Genomic DNA, 26,479 nt, shown 5'->3' with positions numbered 1-26,479 from the left:
GTAAAGAATAAACATTTATGTTTCGAATCTTTTCAAGCCATTTCGGCTGAAAGTTAAAAAGAAACAGATATGTGTAGACGCTTTCAACAACGTTACACCATTCTACCAAGTAAAACTTAGCGTTTTGTGTCAGCAGACTCATTGTGCTGGTAGATCATAACATAATTTTCTTCCACATTACAACTATTATATGTTAAACTGCACCACCGTGACTGACGAAATGAGTAAAGCAGTTGACAGAACGGGCAGGGAGAAGAACTGGAGCTTCAGTCAGGATTTCAACCTCTGACCTCTGGTTTTCTATTATACTAGGATATGAAATACGTGATCGTAACCTTGTGTAGTCTTTTAAGCTGGGTCTGATGGTGTGGGTTTAATCTTAACCAAATGTATTCCTTTTCTGTCAGTAAAAAACCAACTAGATAAAACATTGCTTTGTGCGTAACCATAATGCATTTGTGAAAACACGTTATGGATCCTGAATAACATTAAATGTATAAGTAGAAGGATAAAATAAATAATTTATTATCAGAGCTGTCATAAAATTAAAGAAGTGCAACATGATAATACTGGTAGTTCCACACACGTCATTACCCACCATCCACATCAGACTTCGACTTGGAGAACTGAATCTTCAGGGCTGACGTTGTAATCTCCAGAGGGTTACAAAGGGACGCTTCTTCCCGTGTATCTCTGGATCCAGCTCGTGTAGGAGGAGACTCTTGTGAAGATTGTCGGGGATTTCGGATATCCGCAAGGCATTCTCCCGTAGGATACAATTCCTGACAAACGATCATTGCAAGCGAGTGCACCTCCTGAGTCACCCTGAGGGAATCAAACAAGAGTTAAATGATGCTTAGGCGTAGTGATTTATCCATATACCTCAGCCACCCGTCTAAAACCGTCAACGTATCCTCAAAACGATCTTAATATTTTCGCTCTTACACCCCATATGGATATTTCTGGATAAACTCTTGCTAGGCAAGATTCACATATTGCTTTCCTTGTGTGTGTATACACATGTTCATGGATTAAGTTCAACATATGACTCTTAGAATTCACTAAATGATGTATGTAATTAGTGTTCGTAAAATAATGGTGGGGATTTAAACAGTCATAGTTGTGGAACAAAGCATGGTAGAAAGATGAACGATACGTCAAAGTTTATGTATGCGAAAGTTTACGCGTTGACACCTACAGGCGCGAGGGGTAGCGCATGCGCATTGTGTTTCAAGGACACGGAAGCTGCACCAGCTCGATAGTCAGCGTTATTGGCCCCTTCTCTTTTGCTGAACAAACAATAACGGGGACCACCTTCCTGGATATGTTACAAGGGTATGCAGTGCCCCAAATACCGGAGAATTCAATTTTCCAGTTAGATGGTGCTCCTCCACATTTTTTCACAATCGTGCGGGATTTTCTTAACGAAACCTTTCCTCAGCGATGGGTCGGACGAGGGTGGATTGCCTGGCCCCCACGGTCTCCAGACCTTACACCCATGGATTTCTATTTGTGTCAAAACACAAGTGTTTTCCTGTCAAGTTCGAAATCTGGACCATTTAAAAGCAAGAATCACTACAACTGTTTCGTCTATCACGCCGGATGTTCTCTGCCGTGTAAGGGAAGAGACTGAATATCGTCTTGACGTCTGCAGGGAAGTAAGGCTTCACACATCGAAGTCTACTGAACAGGTAAAAACTTGGAGAGTTTTTGTTTGCTTTGACGTATCGTTTATCTCTCTACCATGCTTTGTTCCAAAATTATGACTGTTTGAACCCCATAATTAGGGAGACAAATTTATGGTAAATAAAAACTGAGTAGAGCGGTAAATAAAATGTTAGATCAGTGGTATATACCAGCGGTGAAAAAAAAACAGACTAATCTTATCGCTGCTACAGCTATCAAGTTCAATTAAACTGGAAGTTGAGTAGACATTTGGGGGAAGAAATAAATGCAGCTTCACAGGGAGCGAAGTTTTCGAACTGAGATTATGTGCATGGGAAATCCCAATTTGCAGCGTCTTCCTGATGTGATCGAAGATAAAACGTTCTTCAGCTGCAAGTGGTAGGAGACTTTAGGCAAACGTTTCGTTACAAATCGACAGTTTGCGCGCACAACCTCGATTGCCGGTTTTTGCGTGTTTTCTACTTAATTTGATGATATTTCATGGTTATTTCGCGAAAAAACTTTCATTTCGTGGAAAAGCACACATTTAGCATTACTTTGCGAATAAAACTCATGCATATTTCATCATTGGGGGTGTAGTTACGTCCAAAATGTTCAAAATTGCATCTTTTTTTTTTTCACATTTCGCGATTTCGCGCATCGCGAAAATTCAATGTCCCTACCCATGATTATTTTACGGACACACTTATTACAATGTGAAAAAATATGGTTTTTCGGTAATACATACTTCTTAAAACCTCGAAATATATGCCAAGTGCATAGAGACTAGGTTTCAGATTTTTAAATATCATATAGAGCCTTCCCGATGGCGTGGTGGTAGCGTCGTCCCCTTGTAATCAACGGGTCCTAGGTTCGTAACCCGTGGAGGCACATAGTGGTTCGGATACCACTTTAAACTGTAGGCCCTGTCACGATTATCCTCTCCTTGCATAAAGTGAACTTAAAACCCCAAATAAATGAAGCAAATATTATGTATCTATCTCTCGTATTTGTTAGAAATAATATATAAGAGCATTCGCAACGGAAAATCTTTCAAACCTGAGTCAAATATAAAATGGTATTAATCTTAGGGAGCTTTCAGACCAATGCGACAGGTGACAGGGGTTCACACCGAAGTGACAAGCGACAAATGACATGGGTTCCCTTCAGTCTATAAGCAAGCATTCACTGCACACAGCACACACTGTTTGTCGCGTCATATGAGGTCAAAGAGTAGCATTGGATACTGTGGGTCGGTTTCCAACACACGTCGCGCGTCGGTTCTGAAAGCCCCTACAACACGTGTTGCCGATATCATTAAGGGAGCTTTCGGACCGAATCGACACGCGACAAGATGACAAGCGACGGAAACCAACATTCAGAAATAAATGAAACCACACGTCAAGCTGCATGTGTCGCTTGTAGGTCGGTCCGGATGGCTTTCCCAATGGCGTGCATCTTGTTGCTTCGGCCTGTTGTTCGCACATGCGCGGTGATCGCTTGCGTGCAGACTGTCGCTTATCGTTTCTTACTTCGGTGTGTAACAGTCGTGTCGCTACAGTTTGAAAGAGAGATTTAAACAATGTAGATTGTTACCGCACAGGTTGATCTCCCTCCTTGAAGTGGTCCAGTGCAAACTTGGCTTTGTAGAATTGGAGAATTGGGACCCCGCAGCCTCTGGCACGTTGCTCTATCTATTGTTGGAACAGTGGTGTATTGCAGATACTGGGGCAATATAGAAGGAGTGCTTGTTGGACTGATTCTGCCCCATCCAGACACAAAGCAATTGGCTCCTATTAGAAAACAGAGAGTATCTATGCAATCTTCCTCCTATATTTATCTATTTAGTATTTTGCAAGAGAAGTAAAATCTACAATTACAGAATATTTGCATTTTACAGATAACAGACATGATAATTTTGACTTGCTTGTTTATGACATGGAACCTACCCTGAAAATCTCACCCTGTCTGAAAACAGACCTCTCTCCATCTTGTAGTAACATCAAAGCAACGTAAAATAACCAAAAATACAATTTCAGTATAAAATCATATGTATCGATATTGTAATATATTTTGTCCACATAACATACATATATTCAGATGATAGCACTATTAAGATTTGTTTCCATGCTTAATAAAACACTATAAATAGCTGACCAAGGCAGAATTTATTGTCAAATAAACACAACAAAAACGTGACGTTTCAACTTTGTAGCAAAGTCTTCTTCAGACTTAGAAGAAGACCTTGCTATAATTTTGAAACGTCACGTTTCTTTACAGTTTTATATTCTAAAAACTAACTAACTCTCTAGCCTTCTTAAACTCGAAGGTTCATGGCTGCAGCAACACAGGCCTTCCATCTGTCCCTATCTTGAGGAAGATCTATATACTCTTTTCCATCCCTACCGATTTCCTTTAGGTCCATCTCAACGTTGTCCCTCCATCTTCGTCTTGGCCTTCCTACTGGTCTCTTGTCATCAGGTTTCCCAACAAGAATCCTGTAAACTCCTCTTTCCTCTCCCATGCGTGCCACATGGCCTGCCCACCTAAGTCTTCTTGACTTAATTATTCTAATAATATCTGGACATGAATACAAATTATGTAGTTCTAAATTATGTAACCTTCTCCACTCACCTGTCTCCTCATCCCTTTTAGGTCCAAAGATTTTCCTAAGGATCTTATTTTCAAATACTCTCAATTTATGTTCCTCTTTCAATGTAAGGGACCAAGTTTCAAACCCATATAATAATACAGGCAAAATTACTGTTTTGTATATTTTAACTTTTAGTTTCTTAGATATTAAACGAGAAGACAAAAGTTTATGAAGAGAGAAGTAACATGCATTTCTTGAATTAAGCCTGCTTTTTATTTCCTCTTTAATATAATTTTCATTTGTTAATATTACTCCTAAGTATTTGAATTTGGAAACTGGTTCAAACGAGTTGTTATCAATAATTAGATTTTGTTTATCACCTAACACTTCTTTTATGCCTGTAAGCATATATTAAGTTTTCTCTTTGTTAACTTCCAAATCTATCTCCTTAGTAGTTTTGAAAAACATATTTTAGCATTATTCTTAATTGTATTTATATCATTCCCCAATAAGGTGTTTTATATTCAGAGAACTTATTGAATAATATTTATGTGTTTTGTACTAGAAATGAGAAAGATATGTTTTGTTTGTTTTGTGTGAGAAGCATAGGTATTGGACATATATTCTACCAATAGAATAATTCTTCATATATTTACATTTTGAGTACTGATATCACTTTTATAAGTTTCAAATTGGAAATAACGTAGCTATATATTGCTTGTTAGTGAAAAGCAGATTAATTAAAAAAAAACATATTCTACCTATGGAACAAATTTTCATAGGACTGATATCATTTTTATAAGTTTTAAACTAGAAATGAGAAAGCTATACATTGCTTATTTGTGATAAACATAATTGTGTATATAATCAAGGGGTCTCGGCTTCGATCCCCGGTGGAGGCACATAGTGGTACGGATCCCACTTTAAACTGTAGGTCCAGTCCCGATTAGCCTTACTGTTCTTAAAGTGGACTTAAAATATCAATTCTATCAATCAATCAAACATATTGTGTGTATATAACATTTACTAGCTATTGAACAATTTCTATATATTTATTTGGAGGTTTTAGTTATTTTCTCGCATTGAACAGCAAATTATTAAATTATGGCCGTACAGAGAACGCGATATAATGATTATAGTTAAGTCACTAAAGTTATCCATGACATGATTTTGTCTGTAAATACAATACAAGATATTGGTGGAACAGGACTATGATTTCATTAGCAATAATCTGGAAATAATACATTGTTGCTTATTTCCCCAATTTGTATTTACCTGTTTGAGGCCCAGAGGTATCTAAACTTATCGGACGAACATAGGTGTTGAAAGTGAGTGGTTGAGATAGTCGAAGCAGTGCAATGTCGTTCTGTTTAGAACTCCTGCAAAAGAAGATAGTTTAACAATCTTAGTAGTGGAAGTGTGGGTATGCATATGCAGAAATGATGGGTTGGCATGATACAATTTTAATATTTATAATTTGGTGGCCGCGGTGGCTCAGTCGGTAACGCGTCTGACTATCATGCTAAAGGTCCCGGGTTCGATCCCCGGCAGGTTCAAATCCGGGAACTTTTCTAACGGTGGAAGCGGCCCCGGCGCCCACCCAGCGTCGAATAACATGGGTACCTGGGGGAAACCCTGGGGGGCAAAGGCGGTCAGGGGCGTGATGCTGATCACATCATCCCCACTCACGACCGGATCAAGAAAGTGTGAGGCGTTACCCCCACACCCCCTATACGCCTTCATGGCGTGGTGCTAAGCACAGGGGAACACTTTACCTTCTTTATAATTTAACTGTTACTATTTATTTAATGTCAATAAATACTTTTGAAATATAAACATTCAATGTTTTCTCTAAACAATTTCAATCTAAATATTTACGCAATATATGTACATTAATTATACTAACCATAAGAATATTTCCCGACCCTGTGGCCGAGTGGTTAGCACATCGCGCTCCGAAGCCAAGGGTCCCGGGTTCGAATCCCGGTCGGGCTTGGTTGTTTGTGAATGTCCATTCATCAATTTCATCATTTCGTCACTCATCCCCATCTTCGCAAATTAGCCAAGAGGCACAAAACGCAAAGTAAAATAAACGAAATCAATCAATCAATCAACCATAAGAATATTATTATATAGTGGAGCAAGGACGCGTATAGCAACAGAAAAGGGGAGGAGATTGAGTGGGCAGAGAGAGCACGGGTAATTGCAGTGGCTTGCTCCTCCCCTCCACGCAATCCTATTCCCTCTCACGTGTTGATTTTGTGGAGCCGTCTTGTTTTCGTTCGCTTGCTTCACAGGTAGCCGGGACATAGTGTAGCGGGAATGTCCATTGTATACCTTGCGATTGAAGCAGGGAAGGGACTAACGTGGCTTAAAGAACCTTATCTCCACACTCTCTGTGTGATTTAAGGTACGTTGCGTTCAGTGGCGAAGTGCAATTCTCTGGGGGCCCCCTGCAAGTAAAATATTGGGCCCCGTTTAGTGACAAAAAGATTATGATGCCAGTAGAACGGATGTACAATATTTAGCTAGTCCCCGATTATAAATAAAATTTCAGGGGCCCATTGTGGACCCCTACACCTCGCCCCCCCCTCCGCATTACGGAGGTTGCGGGGACGGCTGCTACGCCAGTAGCTGCATTGCATAGGAGACAAATTTAATTTTTCATTTCATTAAGCATACGAGTATATTAGCCACACACATACCTAGTTAGTTATGATATGTTTCTTTCCCCTGAATTACACTCTAATAGTGTTACCTTAATGAAATATAATATTGTCTGTACAAATAGCATTTGCGTAGTACATTTTGAAGTAGATTTACCTGTCGAAGCCCCCATGGACTATGATTTGGGCCACATCTCTTCTCTGCTCCGAGTTTTCGGGTACTCTGATGTTGTGTATCCCAGCAACAACCTGAAAATGTGACAAAAATGCATACTTTTCTTTGTTGTATGCTCCATTAATAAAAATATGTATGTACTGTCACTCGTTATCATCTTAAATAACATAAAATATATTTGTAACAAACTACAAAACAAAAGAAAACAAAGTGCATTGGGGGACTTTCTAATTCAGTCCGCTATAGATATTGCTCTCATTCAAGAAGTAGCAATAACTAATTATGAGTTATATATATCATACCCACTACTCGAATTCCCAACCTATTCTGCACTATCTCCCCATGTTGATCGATACAAACAGTCCCCATCCCAAATTATACCAAGTATTCCGCCAGTTAGAAATTCCACTTCATCGTCGCGTAAATACGCTAAAGTTATGGTTTTCAAGTGTGAAGAAGTGCCCATCATCGCTGATGCTTCATCGTTGGATACGGGATACTCTTGCATTGACTGAAGACCAGGTATTAAGTATTGAACTGGACCAATACCGTAAGTGTGTATATATATTAAGTTAGTGACGCGTCTATTAGGCGAACAGTTAATTAATAAATTTGAAGGGAAGTTAGTGTATTGTGATGAGGATGATGAACATGAAATTAGATTAGACTGGGCTGATAGGACAACTACACTAGTGAGATTACATGTTATACCAATGGAAATAACCGATAGCCATATCCGTACAGTGCTTGCGCAGTATGGTGAAATTAAGACCCCTCCGGTGGAAGAGCGATATTCGGATGAGCATATTTATAAAACTCGTAGAGGCATTAAGTTGGTGAGAATGGTTCTGAATAAGCCAATCCCGTCCTATGTATCAATACAGGGTATGCAATATTGGGTAACATATTATGGACAGAAACCTAACTGTAAAATATGTGAAGACACTCAACACACAACACGGTTTTGTCCACAACGACGTGGTGCTGTGGGTGAGCGAGTGATACAAGATAATACTGGAGCATGTGCTACTCCTGTAGAAAACCAGTCTAAGCAGTCATATGCAGCAAAGGTACATAGACCACTTAGCCACCGTTCAGCGCATGAGACGGATATAAAGGCTGACACACAATTTACAGTGTTGCCAATTCCAATGCAGTTGCAAGAAAAAACTGTGAACAATGAACGCGATAAAAATCTGAAAATAGAGCCGAAAAAAGCTGATGTTTTAGAACACCAACTGGACCCTACCAAGGAAACACCTCAACCTGTGTCTATCCATAGCAAATCGTGGGCGGAAGAGGTGGCATCTTTAGACAACCTCCACAGGGATGTACGGGATAACGTTTTGGTGACTGACAGTCTGGAAAAAACTGATCAAGAGATGCGCGAGTCTGAAACTACGAGTAATCGTGAAATGGAGACTGACATATACGAAGCAGGAGGATCCCATACAGAAGATCAACAAAGCAAAGTTCAGTTTGGTGAAGCCACAACAGGTACGAAGGACAATGCCAAAAGAAAATCAAATGTGAAGAGATTCCAGGAACAGAAGCAGTTGAAGAAGAAAAAAGTACAACAAAAGGTGGCACCTAACCCCCACCACAAGAAGAATGTGAAGCAGCAGGCAATAGCCCCCTCCCCAGTGCGTATAACCAGATCCAAAAGCGTGACAAATTTGGCCCCGAGTGTTGATTTACAACCTGTGATCGGATCCAAATTCAGTGTTTCCCCTAGTGTGTCTAGTGAATGTGTGGGTGCAAGTAAAACTGAAAGTCAGAAATAGTATGTGTAAAATGAGTAAAGGTATATGATGTTTGATTAGGTGATTGGTGTGAAATATTCCATACAGAGCCAGAGTATAAAGTGTAGTTATTTTTTTTCCTTTTAAGAATCTTTGTGTGTAAGGTAGACCTAAAACAGTAAAACAATGTATATATTTAACGGTATTGTAAAAGCAAGTGTTTACATATCCATAGTTATGCTTACCACCATTGGACTTGCTAGTATAAACATAAACAAACTACAAAACAAAGTGCATTGGGGGACTTTCTAATTCAGTCCGCTATAGATATTGCTCTCATTCAAGAAGTAGCAATAACTAATTATGAGTTACCCTCTAGTTATATTGTCTATAATAATTCCACATATTCAGCGCAAGGAACAGCTGTATTAGTTCGAGACAATATACCTGTATTAAATGTAGAATACCATCCGAGTGGTAGAATTACAACTGTACAAGTGGAAAACCTGTGGATATGTAATTTGTATGCGCCATCTGGTAGTAATGAAAGGCAGCAACGCAATGAATTTTTCGCAACTGAAGTAGCGACGGAACTTCAAGGTAATAAGCAACATATTATTTGTGGAGGCGATTTTAATTGTGTGTTGTTGCCAAAAGACCAGCGCCCTGGATTTAATACATCCAATGCGCTGCAACACTTGGTAACTGGGTTTCAATGGAAAGATGCATGGGACACTTTGCACCCAACTAGTGCAGGCTTCACATATGTAAAGGATGGGGGTGCTTCACGGTTAGATAGATTTTATGTTTCACCATCAATTATCCCTAATATCACTAATGTTAATATGGTGCCAACTTGCTTCTCAGATCATAGTGCAATTATAATGGCGGTAAATATGCAACTGCCAAATATACAATATGGGTATGGATATTGGAAAATGAATATATCTTTATTTGATGATCCACTTTTTGCTGACAAATTCCAAGAGAAATGGAAGTATTGGGAACGATTAAGAGCGAAACAAATAAATATAATTAAGTGGTGGGATGAATATCTAAAGCCAGCTATCACACGATTTTGTAGACAATATAGTAGGGAACGGAACCAGGATTGGAATAATAAATACAATTTTTATTATAAAGTATTGAGAGAGCTAACTGATGAAGGGTAAGAGGGGGAAAAGTGCAACAGAACATTAAACAAGTACAGGCAATATTGTTGAAATTACACGCGCAAAAAAGAAGTGGGTGCAAAATACGTAGTAAACTTTTACCTTTTGATCCTCTTGAAATGGCCAATAATAGTCATGTTCTACATGAACGTAATCGTGGAAAACGCCAGACGATTCATAATATAATAGACGAAGATAATTCGGAACATAGTAATGTGACTGACATAAAGGAAATCTTTTACCGCGCTTATCACTCTAGATTTCAAGGAACAAGGTATGATCCAGCTCAGGAACAAATATTTTTACAAGTTCCGGAATTTTTTTCTGTTAATGACAACTTGCGAATTGAAAAGACCTTTACAGCGGCTGAGGTGTACGAAGCCATTCTAGGAATGAAGAATAACTCATCGCCAGGAATAGATGGTATTCCCATAGAATTTTATAAACGATTTTGGTCACTGGTAGGTAATATTGTGACAGACTGGATAAATGCAGTATTTCATCAACACTGCTTGGGAAGGACGATACAATACAGGTGTAATCGTCCTGGTTCCCAAAGTTCCTAATCCTACGATAGTAAAACACTATAGACCTATATCTTTGTTGTGCACGGATTATAAAATTTTTACACGATGTTTACTTCGTCGTCTTTTGCCTTATATGGAAAGAATGATCGGTGTCCATCAATACTGTTATGGTAATAATAGATCGATATTTACTGTTTTACAGACAATTCGTGATGTTATAACTAGTTATAGACATACGACCATACAAGGTCACCATGGTATAGTGGCATTGGATTTTCAAAATGCTTTTGATACTGTACAGCACGAATTTTTATATGCTGTAATTTTAAGGATGGGTTGTAGTCCAAAATTTGTAAATGCGATTAAGAGTTTATATACTGATGCCAAATCGTGTGTAAAAATCAATGGTTTTTTAACTAAGACATTTCCTATACAAAGGGGTGTCAGACAAGGTGATCCCATGTCTATGATCAGTTTTTGTGTAGCGTTAATGCCATTTTTAAAGGTACTTGAAATGCAATTACAGGGGTTAAATATTCATTCAACAACGATAAAATTATTAGGTTATGCTGATGATGCCACTGTGTTTGTGAAACTGCCGACAGATATGGAAATACTTGAAAATGTGATAGAAAAGTACAGCTCGGTGGCTGGCCTAAAGCTTAACTATAATAAAACTCATTGGATGCACTTAGATGCTACAAACCACTCGTATCAAAACGATAAAATTCAAAAAGTAAATGCACTGAAAATACTTGGAATAATTTTTACCCACTCTTTACAAGAAATGATTGCTCAAAATTATTCAATATGTATTGCTGGCCTGAAAAGTGTACTTAAACAAAACAAACTTCGTGCCCTCAGCTTGGTTGCCAGGGTAGCCTTTGTAAACATTTATGCGAGTTCAAAGCTCTGGTTTGTGGCACGAGTGATTCCGATGAGGAAATTGGATTTTGTACAGATAAGAAGTGCGATAAACTGGTTTGTTTGGGCACACCAAATGTTGCGGGTGAGTCCGAGAATGTATGTCTGCCGGTACGGTGCGGGGGACTTGGCTTGATTTACGTGGATTTAAAAAGCCAAGCTCTCCGAGTACAAGCAGATATGCCAATGTTAGTAAACTTCCCAGACAGCTTAAAGGGTGTGATACTTAAGCAGATTCTGGACACCATAGAATTGCAGTCTCCGATCGCTGTATCAACGGTGCCACCGCAGTATAAATATTTACAAGAATCAGTGCTAGAAATTTGTTATATACTACTTTCAGCGAAACCTCTTGAAATACCAAAAGTATCTCAATTATACCAGTCACGTTGTTTGGCAACAGTGCCTAGCTGCAAGATAATGATTAATCAACCAACCCATCCCTGGCACAAAATATGGAACAATGTTCACGCACCGCATTTATCGCCCTTGGTAAAATCTGCGTGGTACTGTGTGGTACAGGATATAGTGGTGACGGAAGAGAAATTACATAAATTAAAACTGTTACAAGACCCACTATGTGGCAGGTGTAAACAAAATGGTTCGATTTCACACTGGCTAAGTGAATGCATACGGATACGTGAAACATGGAAATATCTATGTGTGTTATTAGGAAAAATTTGTCGCACCCATCCCAATGCGTTTACTGTGCATAACATAATGTTACCTACGTTTTCGTATTTTCCATGTACTAAATTGCGTAGTGTACAATGGTTGGTTGGACATTATATATTGTTTGTCTGCATATATAAAGGTATAGATTTTCATGATCAATTTTTAATATATGTTAAACAGGAATATCATAAAGTGTCTCAAGATAAAAGAAAAATATTATTCGCACATTTTTTAAAGGTGCTGATGGAATGTTAAAAGAACTATTGTTATCCAAAACCTGCAAATTACTGTATGAAAGAAAAATTGTAAATAAATAAAAAAAGTGGTTAGCACATCGCGCTGCGACGCCAAGGGTCCTGGGTTCGAATCCCGGTCGGGCTTGGTTGTTTGTGAATGTCCATTCATCAATTTCATCATTTCATCACTCATCCCCATCTTCGCAAATTAGCCAAGAGGCACAAAACGCGAAGTAAAATAAACTAAATCAAATCAAAAAAATCAAATCAATTTACTCGTATATCTTTGTACTTGTTCTATCTTTATATCTTCGTTATATTGGATTCTATTATATATCTTTATTGAATGTATTGTATTGTATAATTGTATCAGTTAAGTATATTATATATATATATATATATATATATATATATATATATATATATATATATATATATTATGAATGAGTACAATGTCACAGGTAAGAATAATAATATTTATGTAAATGTAAACCAAGTTGTGATTATATAAAACATTTTCATTACGTTAAGACCTCATGCATGATACTAACTAACTAAACTAACTCCCTAGCCTTCTTAAACCCGAAGCTTCATGGCTGCAGCAACACAGGCCTTCCATCTTTCCCTATCTTGAGCAAGTTCTATATACTCTTTTCCATTCCTACCAATTTCCCTTAGGTCCATCTCAACGTTGTCCCTCCATCTTCGTCTTGGCCTTCCTACAGGTCTCTTACCATCAGGTTTCCCAACAAGAATCCTGTGAACTCTTCTTTCCTCTCCCATTCGTCCCACATGGCCTGCCTACCTAAGTCTTCTTGATTTAATTATTCTAATAATATCTGGACATGAATACAAATTATGTAGTTCTAAATTATGTAACCTTCTCCACTCACCTGTCTCCTCATCCCTTTTAGGTCCAAAGATTTTCCTAAGGATCTTATTTTTAAATACTCTCAATTTATGTTCCTCTTTCAATGTAAGGGACCAAGTTTCACATCCATATAATACTACAGGCAAAATTACTGTTTTGAATATTTTAACTTTTAGTTTCTTATATATTAAACGAGAAGACAAAAGTTTATGAAGAGAGAAGTAACATGCATTTCCTGAATTAAGCCTACTTTTTATTTCCTCTTTAATATAATTTTCATTTGTTAATATTACTGCTAAATATTTGAATTTGGAAACTGGTTCAAACGAGTTGTTATCAATAATTAGATTTTGATTATTACCTAACACTTGGTTTCGGCCTGTAAGCATATATTTAGTTTTCTCTTTGTTAACTTCCAAACCTATCTCTTTAGCAGTTTTGAAAAATATTTTAGCATTATTCTTAATTGTATTCACATCATCCCCCAGTACGTCTACATCATCTGCATATGCTAACAACTGAGTCACACCATTTAATTTTAGTCCTTCTTTAGTTTCTTTTACCTTCCTAACAGCATATTCTAAGGCAAAATTAAAGAGCAATGGAGATAATGCATCTCCTTGTTTTAACCCATCATGAATTGTAAATTTGTCAGACATATTAATACCCACACGAGTTTTACTTTCTGTTTCACTGGTGCATATTTTTATCATACTAACAAGCTTCTGAGGTATTCCAAACTCTACTAATATATTATATAATTTATCTCTTTTGACCGAATCATATGCTTTTTTTTTTAAATCAATGAATAGCTGATGGACATTTTGATTATATTCCCACTTTTTTCAAGTGTCTGTCTGATGTGATCTGTAGTTGATCTGTTACGTTTAAATCCACATTGATAATCACCTATAATTTCATTAGCATATGGGGTTAGTCTTGTTAAAAGAATGTTAGATAATATTTTATATGTTGTTGAGAGTAGAGAAATTCCACGGTAATTATTGCAGTTCATTTTATCACCTTTCTTAAACACAGGAACAATTATGGATTCTTTCCACTGTTGAGGGATTTCTTCTTTATTCCATATTAAACAAATTAATTTATGAATTTGACATATTAATGAATTTCCACCATATTTAATTAACTCAGCTGGTATTAAATCAATGCCAGGTGCTTTGTTATTCTTTAGCCTCTTAATAGCATCTTTAACTTCAGTCAAGTTAGATTCTGGAACTAAAGGTTCTGCTGTGTGTACTTCATTTACTTCTGATTTATCTCCTACATGGACATTTAAAAGGTCATTAAAGTAGTTCTTCCATCTATTTAGAATATCGCTTGGGTCAGCTAGAAAATCACCGTCTTTATCTTTTATCAAGTTTACTTTAGGTTGCCACCCCTTTCTAAACTCAGTTACACCTTTATATAAATCTCTGATATTTTTATTTTTGCTGTTTGTTTCAATTTCGTTAATTTTGCTTTTCAAGTAAATGCATCATGCGTGATACTACAACTGTTAAATGCAATTTTACACTTCAGTTTATAGAACGCTGGAATTGGGCATCTGCATGTTGCGTTCTTAATAAATAAATAAAAATAACATACAAAATTAATAATTTCAATCGTGTCTCAGTTTTCAAATTTCGTTTCTATGAATTTCTTGTTCGAAATACATAAATCGGTGATGAAAGAGAAATAAATGCAATGCAGACATCTGTAAAAAAAATAACATCCAATTGCGTTCATCAGAAATATTACGAGAAGTATTGTATCTTGCCAATGAGTGAAAGTAGAGTGAAAGTAGGTTTGGATAGAGGAAAAAAAACTATTTTACAAAGCTGTAAATGTGTTAGACACAAATATGCATTATTAAAATTAGACACATTTGTGTATAATGAATACAACAAAAATTTCTATCATGACAGCATGAAATCCCAGAGCATAAAGATGATAATTATCAATTTCTGCAGTGTATCTTGAAGAGGTACAATAGCAAACCCTGATTTAGCAAAAGCCTTCGACCATTTTAGGGCATCCTTATTTCACGTACCTGAAAGGGCCAGGGTTTCACCAAATCCATACAGTGGGCGGCGGTCACCACCCATGTCTCGCTAGCGATGGACCCCCCGCAGAAGTGGCGGAATTCGCGCCCATTCACAGCCTGCAGTGAAACTTGGTAAGGGAACTGACCTACAATGGAATTTTCATTTCGGAAATTACTTTGAAGGTTAAAATTAAGGTGAAACGACGTGCAGCTTCTATTAGGTGTAGACTAGAGTGATACAGGAAAAGGATTTCGTTCGAGCGCCACGGAGGACGCTAGATAGCGTACGGAATTGAGAGCTTCTTCCTTCGAGCGAAAAAAGTTCGAACAGGAAAGACGAGGTGTATACACTCGAAGCCCAGTAGTACACGTGTAACCGTAATTTGTCTGTGGTAGTGGGTCATCAAATATGGATCGTGCATTGAAAGACGCAGTGAAATTGAAACTTATGTGAACACAGTCATCATCCTGATGTTAAATTGTAGTTTAGACTATCTTACCAATACAGTGATATGTAAAAAATGAAACAGATGATTGTGGGCTGAATCTGCCAAGACGGATAATTTACGTATTTGTGTCTACGATTATTGTCACATTAAAACGATATTCCATTGTATACCCTCGAGGGGGGGGGGAGACTCGAACGTGTAGGAGAGAGCGAAAGTGGTTCCATGGAGTAATCTACTGTGGACCCTACAAATTAAACTTCTGTTTTGTTTTTTTTGCAAGGATGAAAATGAATTTGAAATAGTATTACATTGAAATTTGGCGAAGTAAACTCCATTGAAATTTCAACACATTTTAAATCAACCACAGACTAAAAACCTTTTATTATTCTGTGTTTGATTACCACAGAGTTAATTGTAGTTCCTTGGAAGCCATGTTTCACGACTGCTGAAGGATCATTAAACCTTTGTTTGTGTTTCGTGTAGAGTTAGTGTATTCATATTTCGTCTATCCATATCTTCCCTTCTATGTGAATATTCATAACTCCTCGACGTTAAAAAAGACAACGTAGTATGTATTTGCAATTATTGGAATTAAAGTGTCCATATGCATGGTACTTCATTATCCAGTTTACATATCCTACATATATGTAGAAGGGAGTATTGACATTCGAAGATTAGACATTTATATATAAGCAGATGCAACTGTTGCGGACTGGCAACTATGCTCACTTTACGCGGGATTGAATAGTCTGTGGGTATCCGGTAGAATGGCGGTCTCGAGGTGAAGACGTCATAGAAATTTGTACAATTTTGTATCTTACCGTTTTGGCAGTAATAAATAGTTGTTATTGTTAATATATGCGTCGTCGTATCTGTAAGATCCTAGAAACGGAACTACAGTGGTAGCAGCCTCGTGGTTAGCAGAATGGCAGACGTGAGTAAGATAGAATTACTGAACAATGGCAACTATCATGTCTGGGCACTAAAGGTAAGTGCAGTGCTGCGAAGTAAGGGATTGTACAAGGACGCAATATTGAATGATGAACCAACAGAAGAAAAAGCTAGAATTGTTTGGGAAAAGAAAAATGACGAAGCTTTTGGTGTCATAGTTGTTACTTTATCGCCCGACCAGGCTGGACTGTTCATTAACGAGACATGTGCAAGAACAGTGTGGGATGAACTTAAACGCATTCACACGGGAAACACACAGGACAAAATAATAGATATAGGTGTGGAAATGAAGAACATAAAAATGGGTGAGAAGGAAAGTGTTGACGAATATGTTTTGAGAGCACGAAACATAATGTCAAAAAGTGCTGCATTGGGTCAACCAATTACGACACGAGAAGTAGTGTATCATATTGTACGGGGTGTTCATCAAAAGTATGAAAACGTCGCAGCAGTATTACGAGCACAAAGGGGTGCGACCATTGAAGAAGTGCAAGATACCTTAAAAGAAGAAGAGGTTAGGTTGCATAAAATGGACTACAATGAAAAATCCGAACAGGCATACAAGGCACGGGATAAGAAGTATTGGAAGAATAAAGAAGCTGTGCGAAGATGCTGGACGTGTGGAAAAGTAGGACATTTTTTGAAAGAATGTTGGCACAATAAAGAAGGTGCGAAAGCTCAAGCTAGGAGACCTTCTACGTCTACCTCTGCATCTACATCTTCTAAAACACCGAAGGGAAAAATGAAACAGACGGGATTCACATGCGAAGACAACATGGAAGCTGCTTACAGTGTATACGACATGCAGGAAGACAGAAGAGAAGTGCAGGTATGGTGTATAGATTCTGGTTGTACATCTCACATGACAAATAAAAAAGACTGGCTGATAAATAGAAGGGAAGTGCAAAGTGAAGTGCAACTTGCGGAGGAAGGAAAATCAATGGAGGCCAAAGTACAAGGTGACATTAAGGTATCAACAGTCACAAATGATGGCCAACTTCACGATGTGTGTATTTATGATGTATTATATGTACCTGATTTGCGTTTGAATTTATTGTCAGTTAGAGGTTTGGTGAATCATGATAATGAAGTGTTGTTTTCCAAAAATAGTGCAAGGATAATTGACAAAAATGGCATGTTAGTGGCAGAAGCACAGGAAAAGAATCGTATGTACACGTTACAAACGTATGTAAGATCAGATGTAAGTCATTGTAAGGATGTATGCTTAAGTATGGAAACTAATGTAAACAATGAAAAATACATGTGGCACAGAAGATTAGGTCACTTGAATGAAAAATATTTAAATAAGATGAAGGACAGTGATATGGTAAGAGATTTAGATTTTAAGCAAACATCAGAAAAATTAGAATTGTGTGATGCATGTACAAAAGGAAAAATTGTACAACTGCCTTTTAAACAAAGCAATGATGTATGTGAGAAACCACTAGATTTGATACACATGGATTTATGTGGACCTGTAGAAAAAGAGTCATTGGGGGGTGCTAAATACATGTATGTTATTGTAGATACTTACAGTAGAAGGGTGTTTGTATACTTTCTCAAAACTAAAGATGAAGCTTTTGATTACTTTGTAAAATTTAAAAGCCAATATGAAAAGGAAGCTAACAATTGTATAAAAAGTGTAAGGTGAGTTTGTTAACAGTAAATTTCCAGAGTTGTTTAACAAAGAAGGTATTGATCACCAGTTAACTGTTCCATACAGTCCACAAAGTAATGGTATTGCTGAGAGAGCAAACAGGTCACTACTAGATATGGGAAGAACAATGTTAATTGATGCAAGGTTACCCATAGAATTTTGGGCTGAAGCGGTTGCAACGGCAGCGTACATCAAAAATTGTATACCTACCAAGGATGGTGACACAAAAACTGCAATGGAAAGATGGACGGGAAGGAAGCCTACAGTAAAACATATGAAAGTATATGGATGTGTGGCATACAGATACATTCCGAAGAAGTGTAGAAGCAAATTTCAACCAAAGGGAGAAAAGGAAATATTTGTTGGGTATTCCAGAAGAAGGAAAGCATACAGGCTGTACAACCCCAAAACAAAACAAATACATGAAGCTAGAAGTGTTGTGTTTGATGAAAGAAACTGTGGAGGCTTACTGATGAATTGTAATTTGGAAGAGCAACTAGAATTCAACAACTTGAAGTATAAACATGATGAAGACAGGGAAAGTAAGCAATATGACAACAGCAATGTCCATTTGCATGAATCGAAGGTAGAAGAAAGAGGACCGGACATATTTCTTGACTTAACACCTGAAGATCTACCAGAAGAAATACAAACAGATGAGTTAACCATAGAAGACAGTGGAGCCAAAAGAAGTGGACGGAAGAAAGGAGAAACAAACGAAGTGTTAAAAACAAGACACAAAGAAAATTTGAAAAGAAATGAAGATCAACTTAAAAGTCTAGGTGTGAAAAGATCTGAGAGGATAAAAGCAAGAGAACAAACAAATTTTGCACAAGATATCGTACCACAAACTTTCGATGAAGCTATGAGTTCAGCGTACAGTGAAAATTGGAAGATTGCAATGAACGAAGAGATGCAAGCATTGGAATCACATAATGTTTGGACATTAGTTCCCAGAGAGGAGAACATGAAGGTTGTAAGAAGCAAATGGGTATTTAGTACAAAGGAGAACATGGATGCGACAATATACAAAAGAAAAGCAAGATTGGTGGCAGTTGGTTGCGGACAGAGAGAAGGCTTTGATTATGAGAGTTCGTTTTCACCAGTAATAAGAATGGAATCAGTACGTGTATTGTTAACTGTGGGAGCACATTACAAAATGAAAGTAAAACTCTATGATGTAAAAACTGCATATTTATATGGTAATTTAAGGGAAGAAATATACATGGAACAACCAGAAGGGTTCATGGAAGATAGGCATAAAAACAAAGTTTGTAAATTACAAAGAAGTTTGTATGGGTTACCACAATCAGGTCTTTGTTGGAATGAGAAACTGAACGAAGTTCTCACCAAAATAGGTTTCAAAAGACTGGAAAGTGATCCTTGTATCTATAAACCGACAGGAAAAGAACTTTTGTACATAGGAGTATATGTTGATGATTTTTTGGTAGTAGGTCCAAATAATGAAAGCATAGATAAGATAATGCAAATAATTCAGAAATATTTTGTAATTCAAGAGAATAATAGCATAAGTTCCTTTTTGGGTATGGATATAATTGTAACTGAAGAAGGTTATCAGTTGTCACAAAAGGGTTATATTTCAAAAATATTAAAGAAGTATGAACTTCATGATTGTAATCCAGTGAAAACACCAGGTGATTTGAACCAAGATTTGCATAATTTTGAAGAGTCAAAACCAGTTGATAAAACAAAGTACTTACAAATGTTAGGTTCTCTTATGTATTTATCTGTAGGGTCAAGACCAGATATAGCTTTTTGTGTGAGTCAATTGTCAAGGTATAGTAAAGATCCAAGGGAAATACATCTAGCAGCAGTAAAAAGAGTATATAGATATTTGAAAGGTACGTGCAATTATGCATTAAATTTTTCAAGTGAAGGTGGTAAGCTTGAATTATGCACGGATGCAAGTTGGAGTACAGCAGTAGAAGCAAAATCTCGTACTGGCTATCTTGTCAAGGTTGGAAACTCAGTCATCAGCTGGAAAAGCAAATTACAGAATTTGGTTGCTTTGTCTACTTGTGAGGCAGAATTGATTGCATTATGTGAAGGTTTGTGTGATATAAAATGGGTCATAAGTTTAATATCAGAATTAGATGTTGGAAATTTTGTAAATAGACCAGTGATTGTTAAAACTGATAGTAAATCAGCAATTGATTGGATCTCAAGTAACAATGTAAAGGCAAGAACTAAACATATAAATAGAAAATATAATTTTGTAAAACTGGATGTAGCAAATGGGAATGTGTATCTTCAACATGTAAATTCAGAAAATCTAGAAGCTGATATACTAACTAAAAATGTGACTAAATCATAAATGGAGAAAATATGTAAGGGCATATACATGTAAAATAATTTAGTATTAGCTAGTGTATGTGTAAAAGTAGAAATAGTATTGTTAGCGCGTAATGTTCGCAAAGGGGGGAATGTTGCGGACTGGCAACTATGCTCACTTTACGCGGGATTGAATAGTCTGTGGGTATCCGGTAGAATGGCGGTCTCGAGGTGAAGACGTCATAGAAATTTGTACAATTTTGTATCTTACCGTTTTGGCAGTAATAAATAGTTGTTATTGTTAATATATGCGTCGTCGTATCTGTAAGATCCTAGAAACGGAACTACAGCAACTATTTTGACTCAGTAGTAAATCATTGCGTAGGGTATTCCAGACACGAATTAATGCAGTTGCTCTTGTATTACATTTAACTGTACAGTGGGATCCATGAGTATTACCGTGCATATAATCCATGACTATTTTCTTTAATTTTTCTCTTACAACCTATGTTTTAAGCGATGGATTGTCATGTATGCTGGTGCAAACGTTGTCAACAGCTTGTTTTGAGTTTTCTCTTGAAGTCTTGAAGCTCTTATTGGGTCAAATAAAGTGTACGAACATGGTTAGCTATAGATAATTTGCACGGCAATATTCATGAATCCTACTGTACTATAAACGAAGAATTTCAATTGCGGCAAGTTGAAATGCAGATAGACCTTGTGCTGAATAAGGCGGAAGAACAGTAGAAAAATCAATATTTTCTAGAAAAATGTAAAAAGTAACAGTAAGTTACTGATCAATATAATATTAAACGACGATTTTGTATTCAGTAGCTTGTAAACTGAAGCCATCATCTGCCGTCTATTAGCCTCGAATGAAAATAAGCTCCTTTCAACACTTGAACATATGTAAATAAAAAAAATGAAGATCACGAACCTTGTGAAGCAGTGCTGCCACCAACGATCCTAGTTTCCCCCGGGAAAGCGCCTCTGCTGTCTCCTGGAAATTAAATAACACATTAATACACTTGAAATTATAAAAAAGGAAGGTCTTATTTAAAGAATTTATCAGAAAGATACTTGCTGACACAAGGATAGGCTGTTCCATCACTATATGCATTACAATGGTTACGTAGATAGTTTCTGATAATAATATATGTCTTGTTATAATATAATTGTGTCTTTTTTATTAATTAAGAGACATATATTAAACAATAGACAAACAAATAGAAAGTTTCTTCTTAAAGATACTATTTTCTTGGTTTATGATACCAACGTTGTTGCTCATTAATTTTTATGTTGTGAGTTTTGTTTGCTGAAAATGAAAAACTTACTATGTATAGAAATTGTATTTGTTATATATTTTAGAACAAAGCATCCTTAATGATTGTGGCTGAAATGAACCGTTTCAAGTGGCCCATTACTATAATCTCAGAGTCTGTAAGGTATTTATAGTTGTAACTGGTTCATCTTCGATCCCTGGTAAGATCATATTTCATTGATATTAATTCCTAATTATTGTATCTATGCAAGAAGAGAAATTTGATCTAATGTGTATTCACTCCTTCACCATAATCAGCTGCATCTGTTGATATTGTACTTATTTTACAAGATCTAGCAATAAATATATTAGAAAACTTGAATATTTGTTGTACAAAATTGAACTGAAATGGTACAAAATTCCTCCACCATAAATTCTCAAATTTTCGAAACTTGTTAATGCATCATTTATTTCTAGTATCACCTTTGATTTTCTTCACTTATTAGATAGGTGCAAAATTTTATATTTCTTGTAAAAAATTGTACTAAGTTCCTCCAGTATTAATTTTTCAATTCATGAAGGACAACTTTGGAGTTTCAATTATCTCTGTTATTGCACAAACATTTTCATTTGTTGTACAAAATTGTGCAAAAACAGTACAAAATTCCCGCACTGTTTAATTTTCGATTCTCGCAAGTGGTACTACAAACAAATGGTAGGTAGAAATTTTGATTTTTTAATGTTACTTGACCTGCACAACTTTTTTATTTATTGTACAAAATTATTACAAAATTGTTATAATATTGTTTTGTGTTTTCGTAGATGTCGTTCTACAAAAAATTGGAGCTGAATATTTGACCCCCACAGTTGAAGAAACTTACCAGCTTGAAGGAAGAAGACGCATGAAGTTAGGAAAATGGCTGCTTCAAACTTTACCATGCTGAGATTTGTCCCTGAGTGCAGGACACAATTCCAATGGAAGCCTTCATACCAGCAGGTTATCGGTGTTGACCACGACACGTTCAGTATTTCCCCCCCTTCACTGAAAGAAGACGACAAGTTGCATCATGCCTTTTGGAGATATTGGGATCTATAAATTGCGAACATGCCTTTGCTATGCCCTTTACATACTCAAATATATGCATGTACAACAACAAATGCGGTAATTTGTCCAGCCCCGCAGAGCAAAGAAGAAAAGACCACCGAAATATTGTAAGGGCAAAGGATTTGTTGTTCTTTTTAAGTTAGCTAAAATGCAGTAGTTTTCGGTTAAAAACTTCTGTTTAATGCTCCATACCACTAACTGAGCATTAATTTCGTTCTAACCGCAAGTGTTTCTTCCCCAGATCTGTGGTGTGGAACTAGGAATAGATTATTTTACTGTACGTACAGTGGGATCCATGAGTATTACCCTGCAAATTGTCCATGACTATTTTCATTAATTTTTCTCTTCCATCCTATGTGTTTTTAAGTGATGGATTTTTATGTATGCTGGTGCAGAAGTTGTCAACAGCTTGTTTTGAGTTTTCTTTTAATTCTTGAAGCTCTTATTGGGTCAAATAAAGTGCACGAACATGGTGATGGACAATTTGCACGGTAATACTCATGGATCCCACTGTACATATGAGTTAAGAGGTGAGACTGGTCTTGTTCATAGAAGTTCAACACGACAGGGGGCCCCACAAACCTGATTTGCTTACCTAACCTCTACTGCATACACAACCCAAGGCATGACGAACTGATAGTAAAAGCAGAGACAGATAATGGTCCAGTTGAATTTGTTGTCTCTTTAAACTGCTCTGAAAAGTGATTTTGCAGTAAGTTTAATCTGTACCTGATTTTACAAAACAGATAGTAGAACAGTAGAAATGTTAATGCCGCAATAGGGAAGGACTGGGTTTGTCTTCAAAAGTCACATACACAAAGGGTAGAGGATGTTTCATGTGTTCTTGCTTTTTGCCACAAATCATCACCGCTTTTAAATTATTACATGAACTAATAATAATAATAATTTAAGTAATACTATTTAAGTGATGAGCATGATATGACAACCAGGAACATCACTATGTTAAAATAGGAGATACAAAATTACCAAATTGACTACGAAACGATGACTAGACGGTTTGAAACATACTCTCTGTCAATTTCCTTTCGTTCAAGTACTAACTAACGAACTCTCTAGCCTTCTTAAACCCGAAGGTTCATGGCTGCAGCAACACAGGCCTTCCATCTGTCTCTATCTTGAGCAAGATCTATATACTCTTTTCCATCCCTACCGATTTCATTTAGGTCCATCTCAACGTTGTCCCTCCATCTTCGTCTTGGCCTTCCTACAGGTCTCTTACCATCAGGTTTCCCAACAAGAATCCTGTGAACTCCTCTTTCCTCTTCCATTCGTGCCACATGGCCTGCCCACCTAAGTCTTCTTGATTTAATTATTCTAATAATATCTGGACATGAATACAAATTATGTAGTTCTAAATTATGTAACCTTCCCCTTTCGTTCAAGTGCATGATGTTTTTTTCAAAACTCTGAAGAAAGCAAAATGTCTGTCGCCAACGTTATATGCACAGTCCAAAGTGCAAAAACTTCTGATCCGTGTGGTCTTGCTCACTTTCGTGTCAGTTCGGTGCTTTGTGGCATTCATGCCTTCAGAAGTAACGTTTCAGCATTCAAATTTGCACCACTGACTAAGTTGAAGGATCATTTTCAACAATTAAGATGATCATCACAGACAAAAAGTGCAGTTTGACTGTGGATAACATGAGAATGATTCTAATGTCTTCACGGTGGCCACTCTAGGAACAAAATACAATTCAAGTATAATTCCAGGTTTTCAAGGCGAACTTTCCAAAAATTAATCGGTGGTAGCAGGTGTCTTCTCTATTTCAAGTTTTGTATTATCGCCTCACACCACCTACACACATATAAATATATTAATAGTAAAAAAAAAAGATCTGTGTGTTTCCAACAAGATTCTAATTTAACTCAATTGAACGGTATTTATATATTATAAATATTTAATTTAAGGTGTGGAGTATACATTTGTAATATCACATACTCAAACTCGAAATATACAAACACAAGTCAGAAATGTTACGGGATCTACGAAAAATAGTTAATTGTATAACAATTTCAAAATCAAGTTTACCTAATCAACTTCAAGATATCCTATCCTGTAATATTCTTCCGTCTGTTAGGTAAATTGGTCTGGAAAGGGCACTAACAAAGTAAGCGGATTGAGAGAATTCTGTTTTATTTTCCAAGCAGATTTTTTCTTCCTTCCTCGATAAAAATAAAAGCTATACCGTGAAAAACTTGCCTCGGGGCATTTATAAATATGTAAAAATTCAATGAGATTTGGATTAATGAAAGTTGCAGTTTTTAACGTCTACGGAGAGATATTCATGCAGAATTCACGCTTAATTCCTGGAACTAATAATTCACGCATAATTACCGGGATTCAAGAATTTGCTGGTGATCTAGCCATCCTGGTATTGTGTAGAAAACTATACACGCGTAATTCGTTCTTCATATCAACAAGTAACTTTTACTAACAGCACAAGTGTAGTATTACCCAGCGGCGGCTCAAGGGGGAGAGCCGCCGTGCCATGGCACTACCCTCAGAAGAAATGCATACATAGCCCAAGTATTGTTAAATTAATACATTGATAGTTTACAGACAAGGAGATTCGAATCTTGCAATCGGCCAAGCTGACGTGACGACCGCCCCAACCTCCTCACTGCATCGTCAGCTGTTTCGTACCCTCGGCGAGGCAGCGGTCCGCGCCACCCAAGAGCTGGCCTAACCAAGTTGAAACACGTGCAGAGGGTTGGAGAAGTCTCAGCGAGTAACATTTCCACCATGAGCCGGGAAGAAGGTGGCAGGGGGTGGTGTTAGCCAATGGGGTTAGCCCATAAGACACCAGCCGTGCTCGTTTTCGCTTGGCACAGCGAGGGAACTTTCGCAGTGTTGACACAGTTGCCATCTTCAGAGATAAGTCGCTAAATACGACGGATTTGTAAGACCCGTTGGGGAAGTAATTCATGAAAAAGGTACTATATCTTTTTCTGCCAACTTTTGGAGAAACGAACCTAGTACTTTCCCAAAGTTAAATGAACACTTTGATAATAGATAGATGCGCCTAGAGGGCCATCCAGACTTTTTAAAAAATATAAAAGTAAAAAATCCTATGGTGATGCGAGTTTCCTTTGGCATTTCGACAATTTCTTTTTACATCAAATGTCTAGAATATTTTCAACATCCAGTTGAAATACGTGTGCATGGGGGAGGACAAGGTGAGAAGATTTGTTTTACTTTCCTCTTGTAATTGTGTTATTAGTGAAGTGTCCTGTAGTGTATAAAGATAGGTTAGTGAGTGAAGATGAATCGTATTAGTATTACTTAAACACACACTGTTTTCCACGTTACCAAACGAGGATAAACATCTTGGCCAGTGGGACAACCTCAAGGAGGGGGCGGGGCCATTGCATTTTTTTTTTTCGTTTTCTTCTTCACGTTGGCACTACCCATAATACTTGCCGCCGACCGTCACTGTTATTACCTACAATCATTTG

General features: G+C 37.1%; 1 protein-coding gene across 2 annotated transcripts; it reads right to left on the bottom strand.

Moving 5' to 3' along the window:
• Positions 1-501: 501 nt before the first annotated feature.
• On the bottom strand, positions 502-25,197 carry LOC145997472 (trypsin-like). Of its 2 annotated transcripts, XM_083134553.1 has the most exons (8): positions 25,053-25,197; positions 22,782-22,942; positions 21,577-21,639; positions 15,297-15,436; positions 7,082-7,173; positions 5,534-5,637; positions 3,262-3,458; positions 502-825 (listed from the first exon to the last, which is right to left on the bottom strand). In XM_083134553.1, the coding sequence occupies exons 2-8, from the start codon at positions 22,837-22,839 to the stop codon at positions 664-666; spliced, it is 816 nt and encodes a 271-aa protein (XP_082990679.1). In that variant the 5' UTR covers positions 22,840-22,942; positions 25,053-25,197; the 3' UTR covers positions 502-663. The 2 variants fall into 2 exon arrangements, with proteins under 2 accessions (XP_082990679.1, XP_082990680.1); XM_083134554.1 differs by lacking the exon at positions 3,262-3,458 and having other exon boundaries at positions 738-825.
• Positions 25,198-26,479: the final 1,282 nt, after the last annotated feature.

This window comes from Lepisma saccharinum, chromosome 13, assembly GCF_977018435.1.
Source record: "Lepisma saccharinum chromosome 13, izLepSacc3.1, whole genome shotgun sequence".
Classification (NCBI taxonomy): Eukaryota; Metazoa; Arthropoda; class Insecta; order Zygentoma; family Lepismatidae; genus Lepisma; species Lepisma saccharinum.
The sequence above is the reverse complement of the archived record's forward strand: the minus strand, read 5'-3'. Positions and strand labels throughout refer to the sequence as shown.